The 19,209-nt window shown below is 39.6% G+C and overlaps 1 protein-coding gene across 2 annotated transcripts in view; it reads left to right on the top strand.

Moving 5' to 3' along the window:
* Nucleotides 1–19,209, top strand: part of asap2a (ArfGAP with SH3 domain, ankyrin repeat and PH domain 2a) — a 98,305-nt gene that overhangs the window by 57,408 nt on the left and 21,688 nt on the right. The window contains exons 5-15 of one of the 2 annotated variants that reach the window (XM_034159365.1): nt 1,705–1,754; nt 8,121–8,250; nt 9,397–9,482; nt 9,634–9,709; nt 9,842–9,928; nt 10,809–10,817; nt 12,378–12,481; nt 14,491–14,560; nt 16,052–16,139; nt 17,971–18,019; nt 18,393–18,559. In XM_034159365.1, coding sequence (XP_034015256.1) covers nt 1,705–1,754; nt 8,121–8,250; nt 9,397–9,482; nt 9,634–9,709; nt 9,842–9,928; nt 10,809–10,817; nt 12,378–12,481; nt 14,491–14,560; nt 16,052–16,139; nt 17,971–18,019; nt 18,393–18,559 — 916 coding nt within the window. The remainder of the gene's footprint in view (nt 1–1,704; nt 1,755–8,120; nt 8,251–9,396; nt 9,483–9,633; nt 9,710–9,841; nt 9,929–10,808; nt 10,818–12,377; nt 12,482–14,490; nt 14,561–16,051; nt 16,140–17,970; nt 18,020–18,392; nt 18,560–19,209) is intronic. The other variant, XM_034159366.1, reaches the window with a different exon arrangement.

Genomic DNA, 19,209 nt, shown 5'->3' with positions numbered 1-19,209 from the left:
AACGTGCTGACTACACACCGGGATCAACTAGGGGATTGAGGACCTTGCCCGAGGGCCCTTAGTGATTTTCCGATCAGGCTGGGGTTTGAACCAAGGATCCTTTGGTCTGAAGCCCAATGCTTAACCACTGAACTATCACCTCCCCGACGTAGGAACTCTTATTCCTGAACACTTGTGTGTAGTAGGAGGCAAAAGGTTTGCAATGAAGGCTGTTGTCAAGGGCATGACATTCCACATCCATCTGTTAGATTCCGAGAGAAACCATAGCACTAAGTACTTGCTGTTCTCTGAGGAAATGTTTTGCTCTGTGCTTTTGACTTGGGATCTGTCCTTCTCTGCCCAGCAGTGCCTTTGTCTGGTATTTTTAGCCATTTTTGTCCATTCTGTGGCTTTGACATTTCCTTCCGCTCACCCTCTTTTCTTTCGGGTGCTCTCTTGACCTACGTACATTCTTTTCCTTTTCTATATAAAGACTTTCTTCATGTCTGCCTGGCTTTTTAAATTTTTTTTCTTTTTTTTACTATTTGTTTGGTTCCCAGACGTTCTTTGTACTTTCGTAGCCTTTTATTCCCTCCGGTGGTTTCTGCCCTCACGATGCTCATGCACTTACACGCTGCTGAATGCTTCTCGACTTTGGGCTAGCGATTCCAGCCTCAATCCTGTGGGGTTTTCTTTTTTCTCTCATTGATCTCAACACAGTTTTTGAAATTCTTCCAGTCTGACTATAGCCATAAGCTGGCGTATGCATCCTGTTCTAATTTATAGACAGATGTACACAGTCAGCTGGACAGGAGAGCTGCTGAAGTATCTAGTGCTAAAATGATAAGTGTTTCCTGGGAGGTATTGAGTGCTTTTATTGGCATCTTGTTTATAGCAGAGGAAACAATTAATTGTGCCATTTTTGAGAAATGGCAGCGCTTTTGCAATGATGCCTCACACACACTGATGTCAGGTGGCACCCTGGAACATTTAGGGGATTTTAGCACCTTGCTTTTCTGTCTGATGGGGGACAGAATTAAGGATGCTCTGGTCACTAGGTCTCTATAACCTCTAGACCAGGGCTGGGCTGTAAGTTGGTCATGGAGGGTCAAGATCTTGTAGGTTTTCCTTGCTGCTGATCACTTCAGCAGGTAATTTCACAGATGATCAGGACTTGAAGTTGAAGGAAAGAGTTAATGTGTAAAACCTCCTGCTGACTCTGAGGTGATCCCTTGCAAGGAAAACCTGCTTGCTGCCCACCTCTGATCTTTACCATCACCTCCTCATCAATCAAGCCCTCTTCTCCAAGAGCTGTACCTCCATGATGATGAAGATGATGAGTCTGCATGGTTTCTCACCAACTGTGATCAGTAGAATAACATTACAAAAGTCACACTGCTCTTCCACCTTCCCAAATCCTTAATCGTGACCTCAGAGTTCCTGTGCTGAGACCACTGTGGGCTGTGGAAAACAATAAAACACAGGAGTTCTGTCCCAAGCCACTGAGCATGTTTTGATCAGTGAGCTAATGCATATATTTTAGTGATGATTACTAATTATGTTTTAATGCTGGTTTTGGTTTAATTTCTGGCTTCAAAGTCAGTATTCCACATTAAACTATAGAATTCCTGTTTTTCCTTTTAAACTCTGTCTTTCGGTTCAAAGATCAGACTGTATTTCTGGCCAGTTTTCACGCATTAATCTTCTTTTTGTTGTATTTTACAGGATTTGAAAAAGCCCTTTGATAAAGCCTGGAAGGACTATGAAACAAAAGTGTAAGAATCCAATAATATCAAAGCATGCAATTTATTTAAAGAATTCTTATGCATAAAACCAGATATGTTTAGATCTGCTTATTACCAAAAACTGTACAACATGCCGGTGCAGTGCTGAAAACCATGTGATTAATCAATCAGTCATATGGAGTTCACTGCACCAGTTCACCTGTAACACTGTGGGCCCTATCTTCACAATCTGGCGCACAGCCTAAAGCACATAGCACAGCTGCATTTGGAGCATGTCCAACTCCACTTTCCTATTTACATGGTGCACAATCTGAGTGTAAAAGTGAGGTGCAGGGCACAAATGGACTTATTTAATCTCTTTATTAATCATGAGTGTGTGTTTGGGTGCAGCATTAAATAAACCAAATACAGTGAGGAAAATAAGTATTTGAACACTCTGCGATTTTGCAAGTTCTCCCACTTAGAAATCATGGAGGGGTCTGAAATTTTCATCTTAGGTGCATGTCCACTGTGAGAGACATAATCTAAAAAAAAAAAATCCGGAAATCACAATGTATGATTTTTTTTATTTATTTATTTTTTTTTATAATTTATTTGTATGTTGCTGTGGCAAATAAGTATTTCAACACCTGTGAAAATCAATGTTAATATTTGGTACAGTAGCCTTTGTTTGCAATTACAGAGGTCAAATGTTTCCTGTAGTTTTTCACCAGGTTTTCACACACTGCAGCAGGGATTTTGGTCCACTCCTCCATGTTTGCCAAAATCTCTCAATACATGACCCCATCCATTCTCCCTTCAATACGGTGCAGTCATCCTGTCCCCTTTGCAGAAGAGCACCCCCAGAGTATGATGTTTCCACCCCCATGCTTCACGGTTGGGATGGTTTTCTTGGGGTTGTTCTCATCCTCTAAACATGGTAAGTGGAGTTGATTCCAAAAAGCTCTATTCTGGTCTCATCTGACCACATGACCTTCTCCCATGCCTCCTCTGGATCATCCAGATGGTCACTGGTGAACTTCAAACGGGCCTGGACATGTGCTGGCTTGAGCAGGGGGACCTTGCTGCCCTGCAGGATTTTAAACCATGACAGCATCATGTGTTACTAATGTAATCTTTGTGACTGTGGTCCCAGCTCTCTTCAGGTCATTGACCAGGTCCTCCTGTGTAGTTCTGAGTTTTCTCAGAATCATCCTTACCCCACAAAGTGAGATCTTGCATGGAATCCCAGACCGAGGGATATTGACAGTCATCTTGTGTTTCTTCCACTTTCTAATAAATAATCATAACAGTTGTTGTCTTCTACCAAGCTGCTTGCCTGTTGTCCTGTAGTCCATCCCAGCCTTGTGCAGGTCTACAGTTTTGTCCCTGGTGTCCTTAGACAGCTCTTTGGTCTTGGCTATGGTGGACAGGTTGGAGCGTGATTGATTGTGTGAACAGGTGTCTTTTATACAGGTAACAAGTTCAAACAGGTGCAATTAATACAGGTAAAGAGTGCAGAATAAGAGGGCTTCTTAAAGAAAAATTAACAGGTCTGTGAGAGACAGAATTCTTGCTGGTTGGTAGGTGTTCAAATACTTATTTGCAGCAGTAACATACAAATAAATTATTAAAAAAAAAAATCATACATTGTGATTTCCGGATTTTTGTTTTTTGTTTTTTTTTTTTGTTTTTTTTAGATTATGTCTCTCACAGTGGACATGCACCTAAGATGAAAATTTCAGATCCCTCCATGATTTCTAAGTGGGAGAACTTGCAAAACCGCAGGGTGTTCAAATACTTATTTTCCTCACTGTATGTATGTATGTATGTGTGTGTGTGTGTGTGTGTGTGTGTGTATATATGTATATGTATATATATATATATGTATATATGAGAGTGATGACAACTGCATTGTTGGGTCCAGCACTGACACCTGCGCTCCACTGTGCATTGCTTTGTGCCAAGTGCAAGATGGGGCCCGTGGTGTCTCATATTGATGAGAAATCTATAATACAGTGTGTGTGTGTGTGTGTGTGTGTGTGTGTGTGTGTGTGTGTGTGTGTGTGTGTGTCTCACCTGTTTGAAATGTGACTGTCATGACTAACACCTCCCTCTGATATTTTTTTTTTTTTTTTTGTATTTATTTTTTTGTCAACACATCCTAAGTAATGTGATTTAGACCTGTCCACTTTTCATGTTCATGCCAGCATTCTTGCTCTGGTGTGTTTTGTTGATTTGCATGCATTAGTTTTTTATAGCACTTTCATATATTTTACAAGCTGCAAAGGACATTCTTTACTAAAAGGGTAATACACTTACTCTCTGAACCATTTTGATTAAACGGTACAGTCTTGGCATTGGCATAGAGTTCAGACATTTTGCTGTGACTGTTTTCAACTGTTCCAACCCCTTCGGTTTTAATGATTTATTATTATTGTTTTCACTGCATTGATGACTTTTGTCTGCCATCAATGGAACCCAGTTGTCTGCTTGTTTGGTGGGGGGACACCCACAATGCCTTGCTGTTTTTTCCAGTGCTGTTCTGGTTATCGCATTGCTGATCTCTGCAGACTCTCTCTCTCACACACACACACACACACACACACACATATGGTTTTCATACTGGCAGAGAGAGTAATGGAGTAATGCTCCCGTAAGAGCTGTGAGTTCTCCCCTAAACTGATTTGCATCAAACCTTTAAATTTGAGTTCTTCTCCAGGTTGGGGTTTGGCTCACTTTAACTGGTACAGTTTGCAAGAAGAGTATTAAATCTGACAATTAAAGATTTGCTTTTTTCACTTAAATCGTAGCAGAAAACCCTCAGTCAAGAAAGACAAAGTGAATGAATTCCCATTTCTTTCATCAATTGAACAACTGTGTTTGACTGGCGTTCAACCAACCAGGCTAGCATCTTACTGTCCCTGTAGTCCAAACTCTGACAAAGCTGCACTGCTGTCATGGAAGAAGATTCGTGTGTCGAGACGAGCCAGTGATTTTAGTGTTAAGAAAATCAAATTTGGCTTGTTCAAAAAGGCAAAATAGTGAACTTATGTACAGTGAAGTCAGCAGGTTGGTGCAGAACGGCATGCCAGACTTTAACATTAAGTCCTCCGTCAGCCTTTACATCACACTGGCAATAACACAGCACTGTTTATATAGTGTCTGAGTCTAACACTTTAATTGGACTGAATTCACAAATCAAGTGACCAGTGTTGGAATTTGCACCATTTTTAGCCATTTGAAAGTGAACACAGCTGGCTGCACAGCTGTTTCATGGTTGGGCCCTTGTTATTTAACTTATTAGTCAGCTGTTAAAAGGTCTGTGATGCTATGTTTTGTTGTACAGGCAACAGCTCTCCTGCTGCCAGTGATTCAAGCCATAATTTCATTAAAAAAAAAAGAATAGTTAACAAAAAATGTTGTTGAGATGTTGATGTTGTCACATCCCACTCATTATTGGGGTGATTAGCAGGTGCTTAATGTTAATACTGCACAACATTCCACTTCAGTGTCTTTGGTCACCTTCACAAAATACATCAGTGTCCATCTGCACTGTGAGTCTGGTGTTCTAATGAGTTTTAATTTGTCATTTTTAATGATGATGCATTCAGTCTTAAATGTGAGTGACCACTCACCAAAATGCAGTTAACCTTAAAGGGGAACAGAAATGCTTTTTGAGAATTTGTTTGTGCGTTCCTTGGTAAAAATTAAGTGTTATTCATACACTTGCAGAATGTTTGATCACAGTGTAGATAATATTATTTGAATCAAATCTGCTGCTAAATTGAGATGTAAATGGGCGTTGGCTGAAGTCAGTGGAAGGCACTTCTGGTTGACGTCACTGGTTGGGGTCATCCTCTGGTGGGGCGAGTGCAGTTTACTGAGCTCACTCATTGAAGTTCTATTAGTCTCATCAAGAAACAGGTGGAATATGCCGGGAAGCTGCACATGTTGGCAAAGGCACAAATGGAGGAACAAGGGAGACAATATTTCCTTCCATAAGTAAGTGGTTTTGGTTAATTTTGTCACTTTGTCCGTGACATTTGGTTGATAAACAGGTGTATGTTTCCTGCCTGTGCCTGTGTCATCCGAGGACACTGACGACACTTACACACACCACTCACACACAGAGATGTACACACACACACACACACACACCACTGACTTCATGAATGAAACTCGATCAATAAAGGATCATTGTGGAAAAAAAAGAAAAATATATATAGATATAGATATATATTGAGAGATAGATAGATAGATATGTGTGTGTGTTTTGTAATGGTTTTAGGAGCTGCGTTATGCTGAAAACAGCAGCAGCTGTGTTCAGCCCAGCAGTGCAGCTTAACAGTGCAGATCCGTGTAACTTTCAACACTAATATTTTGGAATGTGTGGGTGTCAGAGAAAGTTTAATACTTTCCTGATATGATTTAATATTAATGAATTTTACTGGCTCGATACCCAAGTCAGAATGGCATTTTAACGTGTTTTTCTGTGTTCAGTCACGAATTTCCATTGAAAACGCATTAACATCCGGGAACTTCGTCAATATTTTGCCCGGTTAGGAGGTGTCATGTCGCTGTCCATGAAGGGCCGTTTACGTTTAGTGGGCAGCATTGGGACTGCAGACTCTAGTAGTCATATATAACCTCTTTGTTGGTGCCTCTGGCAGGGAATCTCAGAACGTAGCTCATCTTCCCCCCAACCAGTGACGTCACCCGCCTGAGCTGCATAAATGACGGCAGCTGGTCAATGTCAAAGCCTCTCAGAACATGACTGAATTCATGTCGTGGTCTGACCACCACTTCACCTCCCCCAAGCTTGGCAGTGCGGCACCAGGCTGCGGCCACCTATACCCTCATTGTCTCAATTCGTATGACGGACAGTTTCAAAGTTTAGCGTACATAAACAATCAAATGTATATGTGCAGTTATTTTAATTCTGATGTGTGCCATTATTATGTTCAACTAGTAATAATTGTGGATTAATTGCTGTATTTTTGTCTTATGTAATCAGGTGTGAAGAATGAATTGCCCTTTTAGGGATCAATAAAGTTGTTTGAATCTTGAATCTTAAATCTTGAAACAAGGTTTTCTGTAGATGTTTTATGGTCTTCATTGTTTCTTGAACTATCAAAAGAACACATTTTTTGTGTTTATTCATGCTATAAATAATCCATGGGCCTTTCTGATCCCCTTTAAATTTAAGGTGACAGCCATGTTGCTGTCAACTCTGTCGTGTTATGGAGCTGTTGATGCACTTGAACCCCAAACTGGACCGCTCTCATACAGAAACATGGCCAGTTGTCAACAGCACTGACACACATCGTTTTTTTGTTGTTGTTGTTTTGGGGGGGAACATGCTGATATAAGGGTGATTCTTAGACTACGGGCACTTATTATGTCCTTTGATCATATTGTATGAAAAACAGAAAAAAGGGGAAATTTCACACTTTTATAGTTATCTTTACAATGAAAGTGTGTTAAGAAATTTGTTCTAGTAGTCTATGATGACTTTTTCACCTTTTTTCAGCATCATTATATGCAAATATTGCCGTTTTGTGCTTGTCCCACACCCAGACTTTTGATCTTCAGTGATAAAAATGAATGGTAAAGAAACGTTTTTTCTAATGTTTTAAAATATCTCTGAATGAAATATCAGTAAAATAATCAAAATAGAATTGGGGTATTCAATGTCATACAACTGTTGTGATTTTTTTTAAACAAAATGTAGTTGTCCCACACTATTGCCGTAATTTCCACCACAACACTGTAATGTCCCTTTAAACAGTTTGTATGAAAGATTGTTTGGGTAGTTTCTATGGAGCTAAACAGTGACATCAGAGCACATGTATATAGCGCCAAATCACAACAAACAGTTGCCCCAAGGCGCTTTATATTGTAAGGCAATGGTGTGGTGGAAATTACATTTACAAGGCCAGTAGTGCCCGTAGTTAAAGAATCACCCATAAGTAGAATGCCCTTTTGTATGGTTGTCGCTCCCTTGTGTGGTGTATTATTCCAATTGCTTGTTGGAGATTTTTGGTTTTTGTGAAAAATCCACCCCCCCAGTACTGGCTCAGAAAATGTGGCACATGCAAAGTTTTAGTAGCTGCTGTGTCTCTACGGGTCAGTAAACCTTAAAGCCAATAAATGTAACCACTTCAAATCTTATAGGTGTTGATTCCAAACCTATAACCATTTAACTGGTGACACCATTTGTACGATGGGACAACCAGTGCTTCCAACAAGGTCATTCTGTTAATCTGCCAGACAGCAGATGGGTTGATTTTTACACAATGCTGCGTTTTGTGTGTGTGTGTGTGTGTGTGTGTGTGTGTGTGTGTGTGTGTACTTATTGCCATTGCACTGTGGTGTGATGTGCTGGTTACACCTTGTGATGTTGCTGACTGACAGCACCAAGATAGAGAAGGAGAAGAAGGAGCACGCAAGGCAGCACGGCATGATCAGGACTGAAATTAGCGGAGCCGAAATTGCTGAAGAAATGGAGAAGGAGAGGAGGTTCTTCCAGTTGCAGATGTGTGAGGTTTGTCACATTCCTGAGCTTTACAGCTTTTATAAATGTTTAGTAATCTCTGTAAACTAGTTTGTAGACATCAGAACTTTGTTGTTAGTTGTAAAAAAATGAATAAAATAAATGCAGTTTTGTTTGAGGATTTTTTTATTATTTTTTTTTTTTTACTATAGAATGCATAACATTATGTCACCATGCATTTTTACCTCCGCCAAGGAGGTTATGTTTTCGGTCGCGTTTGTTTGTCTGTCTGTTTGTCAGCAGGATAACTCCAAAAGTTTTGAACGGATTTTGATGAAATTTTGTGGAGTGGTTGGAAATGACAAGAGGAACAAGTGATTAAATTTTAGTGGTGATCCGGATTACAATCCGGATCCTGATGCTAACGCGTTAGCATGTCTATGGCATTTTCAATGTTAAAAGTTAGCATTAAGCAGTTGCAGCTGTCATCACGTTCGGGTGCATTTATTTTCAAATTGGAATATTTCTTACATTTATTTTTGTTTATATATTAATAATCTAATGATTATTATATACAATTTTAGAGAAAGAGACAAAAAGAAATAGATCACTGTGCCAAGGAGGGAATCTCTTTAGGGTCAGTGACCCTATGGCCTTGTTTAGAGAAGTGTTTCATAAATGTTAAAAAATTCATATATTTGCAGTTTAGTTGAATAATAAATTGAATGTTGTCTCTTATTTGCTTTTGTCTATAAGCACATGTAATATCAATATCAGTGCTCAGATGACAGTACCTTCTGGGAAAGGTGCAAGTTGCAATAAACTGTGATGCCAAGCGCTAAGGATACATGCTATCCAGTCACAGCAGATGAAACCTTTTTACTACTGAGCAAACATCATTGTTAGACTTTTTTAGGTTCAGTGATTCCACGGCATGTAGATGTTATGGTGTCAGTGACCCCATGGCCTTGGCGGAGGTTTGCACACTCTGAGTGCTTCTAGTTTTAAAGTGGTCTTGTAGATTTTTTTTTTTTTTTTTTTTTTTTTTTTTTTTTTCATGCAGCTCATGTTTTTTGTATGATTGTGCAGTTTGATGTAAATTTAACTTGAAAGGTGAAAGGAGTGTACAGGTTTGAGATGCAGTAAGTGTGGCCTCTTCACCTCGTGTAACCACATCTGTATTCAACGCATTTACAGTATCTCCTCAAAGTCAATGAGATCAAAATCAAGAAAGGGGTGGACTTGCTGCAGAACCTTATCAAATACTTTCATGCACAGTGCAAGTAAGATGCACACACGCAACCCTGTATCTATACAGACATGCTACACTGTATTGTTTAGCTGAAAATGTGAACATTTACTTAGTAGCAGTTTGGTAGTAAACTTGGTTTTGTCATTGCTAATCCTTCACTGTGTTGACATCCTTGTGTTCAGTTTCTTCCAGGATGGCTTGAAAGCTGTGGACAACCTGAAACCATCCATGGAGAAACTGTCCACAGATCTGCACACGGTGAGACCGCCAGCAGTCGTGGCTTCTCCTCGTGTTTATTTAACACCAGCAGTTCTCTGATTAATCGATATTTCACAGGTGTCCCTCTTTGTTTTTTCACCGCTGTTCTTCCCAATCGTTGCTTTTCAACAGATAAAACAGGTGCAAGATGAGGAGAGGAAGCAGTTGACGCAGTTACGAGATGTCCTGAAGTCAGCGCTGCAGGTGGAACAGAAGGAGGTAACACAACACAGAGACAAAAATTGATTGCATGACCTTTCGATATCCTATGAATTTGTCACTTGCCATATTTTTTTTTTCTTTTTTTAAATGTGGATGACTCTTCAGTGCCTAATTTTTGTACAACAGTCCTTATGACTCTCTGCTATGATACCGAATTCACATGCATGTCTTTTTATTTGGGGGATATGGACTTAAGTTTACCCAAAGGTGATTGATACCTCTTAAAAAAATTTGTCACAGCAGTAAAAAGGCTGTAACAAGGTGATGGCTTTGTGGGGAACCTCCTACTATTGACCAATGGGTAACAATGATCTCAAACATCCAGTGCATGGAACGCATGACTTTCAATTGAAGACTACAAAAGGACAAATACGATGCTCTCTGGGAAAAATGGGACATGTATCTCAAAACATGAGGTGACAATCTGTTTCATTTTTGATTTATGGTTTGTAAGAAGAACTGTATATATTCATCTCATTATCTCTAGTACTGAACTTTTATGCTCTCAACCATTATTGCTCTTAATAATGTTTTATATGTGTTATTGTGTTTTGTTTAGCTACTGTTTGTAATTTTTTTTTTTTCTGGAAAAAAAAGCAAAAAATAAAGTTATAAAAAACAGTCCTTATGACTCTCATAAATTTGTCACTACTAATTTTTTTTTTTTTTCTGGAGAAAAAAAATGTGCTATTTGTGCCACTCGGTACACACATTCATATTTTCCAGTTGGTCTACCACATGAATAAACAGAACAATGCTTCATAGCCGTGTGATTTGGGAACTCTGTATCTATACTGCAAACTGCAAGCAGCTCATTTTCTCACCTGAAGACTGTTTTCTTCTCTCCTCCGCTGCCTCTGTCTTTTTGTGAAACAAGTCTAGGAGAGTAAGTGGATTTCATCAAAAACACCTTTTCTGTGGTTGTTGGCATCCTGCTTTCTGTGTCTCAGGGCTGCTCGATTATAACATGAATCATAAGCACAATTATTCTTGGTCAAAATGAAATCATGATTATTGAACACAATTATTCCTTAACTTTCAAAACATTCCGTGTTAATTGAACTCATTAAAAAAAAAATAAATAAATGTTGAAATTTTGACTGTGGATTTTCTTGAAATATAACTTCAATTTTTAAATATAATTGGGGGGGGGAAAAAAATCCTGGTCAACCCATGAATGGGTAATGAGGTGGAGTGTGAACAAGACATGAAGCCCTAACAAGTCCCCATCTTGTTGTTGCTAAGAAAGATAATGCTGACAGGCTAACTTGGGGCAGGTGTTGGATTAGCGCACATTTTTGCGGACTGTGGTAGTTTCACACAGCTTGGGTGCACGTATCAAATTCTACGACCAGAATATTGCCTCAGCAACCGAGCTGATGTTGCCAAGCTGTTGATACTTGCAGTAATGGCGCTATTCTACAAATCAAATAATACTAAAATTTCACTCAACAGAAATGCTGAAGCACCAGCTTCTTAGATGATACAATTAACTGCACACCAAGCCATATATAATATGCTCAGAAAGGACAAACGTGGTAGAGTCCATAGCAGCTAGTGGCCACCTGAAAGCCTAGCAGAGGCTTTTGCTAGCAGTGGTGTCTACACGCGCCTCTCTCTCTCACTCACACACACACACACACACACACACACACACACACACACACACACACACACACACACACACACACACACACACACACACACACACCAGAGGTTGGTGTTTGGATTCATCGAGAGCAAAACGAAATGCAGCAAAGCTGTTATTTTATCTGTTATTTTTCATAATTGGATGCCAAAATTGTAATTGAAAACAAAATTCTGTTAATCGCTCAGCCCTACTTTTTACTTTCAGTTGTAGTGCATACTGTCAAAAAAACTTTTTTTTTTTTTGTTTTTTGTTTTTTCGTTTACTTTCATACATTTGTTAGTCAGGAGGTTGTGATATTTTTTTGGTATTGTTGTTATCTGTTCCCCCAACGTAATATTGTTCTGTTGACTGTGCATTTGGTAATTAGAATGGAAGGAAGAATGCCCTCTTTTTTTGCCATTGCTTTTATGCAGAAGTGTGGCATTTTCCTATTTTCTGAGTATGTTACATTTAATACTCGATACTGAACATGAATTAAACATTCTAACAGCCACTTGTGGCCACTTTGCAGTTGCAGAGCCTTTTTTCTGAGGTATGAAGGCTGATTTTTACATTTCCCTCACTCATACAAAAGCATAGTCAGTCTCCCAGCAGCTGTCATGCTATTTTTTGTATTAGCTCTAAAGTGTTTATGTGGAGGAGGACATCATAGAGTGTAGAAACAGAGCCATTTAATGCTTCTATAGATCCCTCTCGACTGCTGTTTTCATCTCCTACATGCATTTATTTTCTTTTTTTTTTGTAGTGGTTCAGGTGTAATTTTTTTTTTGTATATTGTGTGTTTGTGTTTTCCAGGATTCTCAGGTGCGTCAGAACACCACCTACAGTCTGCATCAGCCACAGGGAAACAAGGAGCACGGCACTGAGCGCAGCGGGTACCTTTACAAGAGAAGTGACGGGTGAATTTTTACACTACAGTTTAAAAGCTGAAGATAATAGTTGTTTAGTTTAAAAAAAAAAAATGCTGTACCCTGCTCCTGGTGACCACCTGTCCTGCACATTGCCCGTGGCTGTGTCCCAGTTCAGGGTCTGCATACTTCCAAGGGCTGTGTCCTGCGAAATGCTTCAGGCCATCAGATGCTGGAGAGACTGGAACAAAACATTATTAAAATGAGACTTCTTGCCCACTGCATATTTTGCTATTGCATCATTACGTTTTTCAGCCCCTACACCCTGTCATCTGGCAATCTTGACAGCTGCATGCACCAAGCCAGCATAGTGGGCATGACCTGTAATATAATAATAATTTTTCAGTCCTTATTTATACATATAAACATTACTTATTTACAATTGTACATATGGGGTACAAAGTTGTCCTTTTATCTCTTGTAAAATTTACAGACTGTTTTGCCTTGGAATTAAAATAAATCTTTCAAACACAGAATGACTTATGGGACTATTTGAATCATGAAGAACACGTGTTGTACAGTGCATCCAGAAATTATACACAGCACTTTACTTTTTCCACATTTTGTTATCTCACAGCCTTTTTCCAAAATGGATTAAATGAATTGTTTTCCCTCAAAAGTCTACAATTCCCCATAATGACAGTGTGAAAAAGGGTTGTTTTTAGATTGCCATGAGGCAGCCAAGGATGCAGCAATGTACAGAGACATCCTGGATGAAAACCTGCTCCAGAGCGCTCTTGACCTCAGACTGGGGCCATGGTTCATCTTTCAGCAGGACAGTGACCCTAAGCACACAGCCAAGATATCAAAGGAGTGGCTTCAGGACAACTCTGTGAATGTCCTTGAGTGGCCCAGCCAGAGCCCAGACCTGAATCCGATTGAACATTTCTGTGCATCGACGCTCCCACCCAACCTGATGGAGCTTGAGAGGTGCTGCAAAGAGGAATGGACAAAACTGCCCAAAGATAGGTGCACCAAGCTTGTGGCATTATATTCAAGAAGACTTGAGGTGGTAATGGCGGCATCAACAAAGTATTGAGCAAAGGGTGTGAATACTTATGTACATGTCAATTTCAATTTATCAATTTTTCATTTATATAGCACCAAATCACAACAGAGTTGCCTCAGGATGCTTCACATAAGTAAGGTCTAACCTTACTAACCCCCAGAGCAACAGTGATGAGGAAAAACTCCCTCTAAGGAAGAAACCTCAAGCAGACCAAACTCAAAGGGGTGACCCTCTACTTGGGCCATGCTACAGACATGAATTACAGAATAATTCACAAAACGAATATATAGGAAATGCTGTTGGTGCACAGGACAGGAGGGTCTCCAGCACAAATACCACATGTGATTTCTTAGATTTTTTTTTATTTTTAATAAATTTGCAAAAGTAAAAAATTTCTTATGTTGTCATTATGGGGTGTTGAGTAGAATTTTGAGGGGAAAAAATTTTTATTTACCCCATTTTTGAAATAAGGGTGTAACTTAATGAAATGTGGAAAAAGTGAAACGCTGTGAATACTTTCCGGATGCACTGTATCCTTCATTTTTGGTTGTAAGAAGGCTGCACACATCGGGCACATTCCAAGGAGCCTTTGAAATGGGGCAGTCTCATGAAGCTACATATAATGTAAGCAGCCAACTATTACATCCTTAGAAGGATGCAGCTGCTTAATTGAGACACAGCCCATATGCTCTGACTAGTCTACTCTGTTTCCTAGCTCTTGACTGGCTGAGCACACCGGACTTAATTAACAGTGGGTGGAGCAGGGAGAGTTGGAAAACATATGCAGGACAGGTGATCTCCAGAAGCACAGTTGGTGATCGCTGCTGAATTGCATAATTTGAGTTACTGTTAAAAAAAAAAACAAAAACTAAATTATAAAAAACTAAAAACTCTCCTAAATTGGCAATTAGTAATAAAAAGTGCTGCTTATACAGTGGTTATTTGTTAACTCATATGTGTGCCTCTTAAATGTGTCTTTCATGTGTTACAGGTTGAGGAAAGTGTGGCAGAAGAGAAAGTGCACAGCAAGGAACGGCTACCTCACCATCCCACATGGCACAGTAATTAAACATTATAGCATGGGTCTGTCACATATGGTGTGTGCTTCAGCTCAGAGGGAAAAGGTGTTTGTACTGAGTCATTCCCCAAAACAACAGGCAGCATTAGAGAAAATGTGCTTGAAGATGGTAAAACCACTAACTTTATGGGAACAAGGACGACTGGTATTCCTGTACCCTGTAAAACATAGGGAGTGTATGGTTAAGTGGGTCCAGCTCCTTCATTGTGTTAACTCAAAAACAATAAATGCTGTTATCTCATAACTCACTAGATTATAAGGGCATATAATTAGGAAAAACACACTCAAATCTGGTGAACTTTGATGCACCAGATCAATCCAAAAACCAGCTTTGTTTGCTTACGTAAAATTCCATAGACATGCCACCTGCTGGATGGTTAGTGAATGCTATGTTGATGATGGATTGGGAGCAGGTGACAGTTCCCACATAGAAATGTGGTAAATCTGAGGATTAGATTATTTTCTGATTGTTTTCCAGCTGTTACAGGTATTCACACTTCAAAAATCCACACAACCCTGTGGAAAGGATTTTGTATTGATGCAGCTGAAGCAGACACTTGCTCCTTCTCTCTCTGTCTCTCTAAACATATGGGTGGGTTTATATGTATCTTGAAATAAGCTTTGTTTCTCGCTTTCTTTTATTTCTAAAGCTTGTGTCTGGAGGCCAGTAAGAAAATTACTGCTTCTTCTTGTTGATTTTTAATTTCAAAGAACACGTAGGTAAACAGCAGTAAAATCTTAACATCTTTTTCTTTCCTGTAAGTCCCTTTGGCTGCTCCCTTGTTTTTCACTCAGGGTCGCTACAGCAGATCCAAGGTGGGTCTGCATGTTGAATTGGCACAAGTTTTATAAGCCGGATGCTTATAGAACGAAAAATGTGAAGAAAATGAGTGCATGTAAACTTTTAATTAAGACAGTTTTTTTTTTTTTTTGGTTTAGTTTGTTCTTAATTTTCCTGATTAGGTTTCCTCTGAAATAAAGGCCCTCAGCAGTGAAATCAAAGAGGTGCACAACCTCAGTGTTCTGTGTGTGGTCCAATGTAGAACTTTAAAGGGGGGGGGGAGTTCAATATCCAGAGTTGTATCTCAGATCTCATTTGCAAATCACATCAGCGTTCGTTGTTATTCTGATCACGTTGCAGGTCTTGTGCTCACACACATGTACAATATGCAAAAACACTTCACACATTATTACAGCTCCACTGCTTCGCCAACTCATTATCTCGACTCATTTGCATTGACTATATTAACAACAGGACACGGAGAATACCTGCCAAGTTCAAACTTCACATCATTAGCTCGACCGAGGCTCACTGAACTCTACATTGTCTTGCCATGTAAAGACTGAGCTCTGGCTCAGTGAAGAACTCACACAGTTCAACACACGTCAGCTTATCAGATGTTTAGTTTGGCTCCGGCCAGCAGTCTGTTTGGATCGCGCTCACTCTCCCTCTCTCTTTTACACACCATGGCAGGCTAACCGGCCTCCAGCTAAACTCAACCTGCTCACCTGCCAGGTGAAACACAATCCTGAAGAAAAGAGGAGCTTTGATCTCATATCTCGTAAGTTCATCCTTCTTTCACTTCTTTCCTGCTGGCTTTGCTTTCTTTTTCATTAATTATCTGGAGCATATTTATATTTTTAGAAAAGTTGCACTTAACTCTACCATGGAGACTGTGTTTATGTCTGTTGGTTTGGTTGTTACCAAGATTACGAAAAACCTATTGTTGGTTTGTGGAGGGGTATGGCACGGACAAAAAGGACATAAGGGGCAGCCAAACCCCCTGCAAGCAAAATCTATTGCAGGCCACAATATATTATATGTGAAGCAAGTAGAATGGCAGAGTGGGGATGTTATTTTGTGAGCTGACTCACAGATCTCTACTTTTCACTTTTGTGAAAAGAAGACATTTGTTGTCATTTTTATTAATTTGGAATAACTGCATGGAGCTACAATTTCTTTTTAAAAGTATGGTTGAAGGGATAGAATATGGGATGAGGCTATTGTTTCAATGCCTATTGTCCTTTGTGAAGTTATGCGTACTAATTGTCCTAGATTGTAATGTTTACATTTTATAGTGTGCTCCCAGCACTAATTTAACTGACTAGTATTTCCATGACATTACCACTGTTTAAAAATGTATTTTTATGCCTTTATTGTAATAAACATGCCCAATATCGATAAGCTCTATTCAGCTTATGATTGGTTTATTATACAGTCACAATGAATTACAAATATGGTGTTTTGAGGAAGATAGACATAGATAAGTGGATTAAAAAAGACTCGTCTGACACACTAAGGCTTTCACATGGGGAGGTGGGGATAATATAATTATTACCAGAGTTTTTCAGTAATTTCTAAATGCACAATTTCAAGCATTTCTATGTATTGTGCATTCCTGTGTCCATAAAAATTCTAGCAACTTTCACCTTATGTAAAATGATTCTTAGAAATTACTGCAAGTTATACTACTCCGCTGCAAATTGAAATATCTGTAAATATTCTGTCAAATCCTTTGGAAAAAGATTGTCTAGATGGATCCATTCTGTCACAGAGCGGAAAGAAAAAGTGAAGAAGCCTGGTGATTTTTATTTTTAGGGATGACAGCAGTGCGTCAGGCCTATTGATTGAGAAGTCACTCCTATCTCTGTCATTTCTTGCAAGATTTCTTATCCTACACGATTTGGTCATAAATATTAGTCATGTTGTGGTAAGGTTGCATATCTACACCTCCCCATATAAAAACTAATTCTGTTTGAACTGGGTTTTAGTCAAGTATTTGACATATGGTTAATTTTATCCATAAAATTGTGAATTATTTGTTAGTCCTGGCTCCACAAATATGTGGCTTGCTCTTAAGTTGTTTGAAAAATGGAATCTTGTAATTTGTGTTTGGTTTTTTTTTTTTTCCCTTTTTTGACATGCCAGACTCTAGTGTCTCATTAATTAAAAATAAATAACTGAGTTGCAGCCTTACATACACATACCTGACATTTACTCTGTCCCACAGTGGCAGATATTTAAAGTTCTGTTATTAGATATTGTCCATCTCTTTCTGTCAACACAATCAGTTTAACATTACTGAGACTGAACACCCTGCACAGTTTACCACACGAAGCAGTGAGCCTGTGAATAGTATTTGCCTTTTCTGACCAGGATTGATGCAGGTTTGAAGCACAGCTGGTTAATTTCTTCACACAGAGCTGGTAGTCGATTTGTGTTGGAAATGTTCACCTTCAGCCACCTGAAACACGCCGTTTATTTAAATTTCTTTAGATGGAGCGCAGAGTGGGTTCACATTTACAGAAACTGAAGCAGTCTGTAGTCTGACTTTGCCTCCACTCTGATGTTTGTTTCACTCTTCTGATTTGGTCTTCTCTCTTTTGTTTCAGACGACAGAACGTATCACTTTCAGGCCGAGGACGACCAGGACTGTCAGATGTAAGTGCCTCTTCATTTCTGCTGCGTTGTCTTTAGTGCATCCTGTTTACTTTCCACACACTTCCCACCTCTCACCCAGACAGATATTTGTCCTTGTTTTTAGTGTCTCAGCTCCAGCACATCAACTTTGTCTAATCTCACTTTCTCTTTCTGTGCTTCTTCCTCTATATGTCCCTAATTGTTTCTCTCGTCTCCCGCTGCTCTTCCTTTCTGCTTTGACTGCTCTCATCCCCGCCTGTCAACCTGCTGTGTCCTTTTCCTCGCTCTACATGTCTCCCTCTGCTTATCTCATTTTCATCTGCCACCCTGTTGGTTCTACCACAACCCTCCTGCCTTCACTCCTCTCCTCTGTTCTTCTGTCTCTTTCTCCTAGCTGGATCTCCGTGCTCCAGAACAGCAAGGAGGAGGCTCTGAACCAGGCTTTTAAAGGAGACCAGCATGTTGGCGAGAACAACATTGTGCAAGAGCTGACCAAATCAATCCTTGGGGAGGTGAAGAGGATGACCGGCAATGATGTGTGCTGTGACTGTGGAGCACCTAGTGAGTAGCAAAAACCTCTACACAAACGATTGCATGGTAAATGGACTGCATTTATATAGCACTTTTCCATCTGCATCAGACACTCAAAGCGCTTTACAATTATGCCTCACATTCACCCCGATGTCAGGGTGCTGCCATACAAGGTGCTCACTACACACCGAGAGCAATAGGGGATTAAAGGCCTTGCCCAAGGGCCCTTAGTGATTTTCCAGTCAGGCGGGGATTTGAACCCATGATCTTCTGGACTCAAGCCCAACAACTTAACCACTAGACCATCACCAATTATCGATTACATGGATTATGGTGGGAAAAAAGGTGTGGTTTTACACCTTAAAGACGAACCAGGTGTAATTCTGTAACCACTATGAATTTTCTTTGTGTTTGCATGATGTCACAGCTTGAATAAGGGCCATCGCTTGCAGGAATGTGATACACACACACACACACACACACAACTGGTAAAATACATAATGAACGCATCACCATTTTTCTCAGTAAATATATTTCTAAAGGTGCTCTTGACATGAAATTTTCATGTCTGTAACAACCCAAGTAATACACACACAAAGAAACCAAAACAAACAAATAAGAATGAAAATTAAGTTACGTAATAAAATGGAATGACAGGGAAGGGTATTGAACACACTTAC

The sequence above is a fragment of the Thalassophryne amazonica genome, chromosome 19 (genome assembly GCF_902500255.1).
Source record: "Thalassophryne amazonica chromosome 19, fThaAma1.1, whole genome shotgun sequence".
Classification (NCBI taxonomy): domain Eukaryota; kingdom Metazoa; phylum Chordata; class Actinopteri; order Batrachoidiformes; family Batrachoididae; genus Thalassophryne; species Thalassophryne amazonica.
This window is presented reverse-complemented; position numbering and strand designations above follow the sequence as displayed.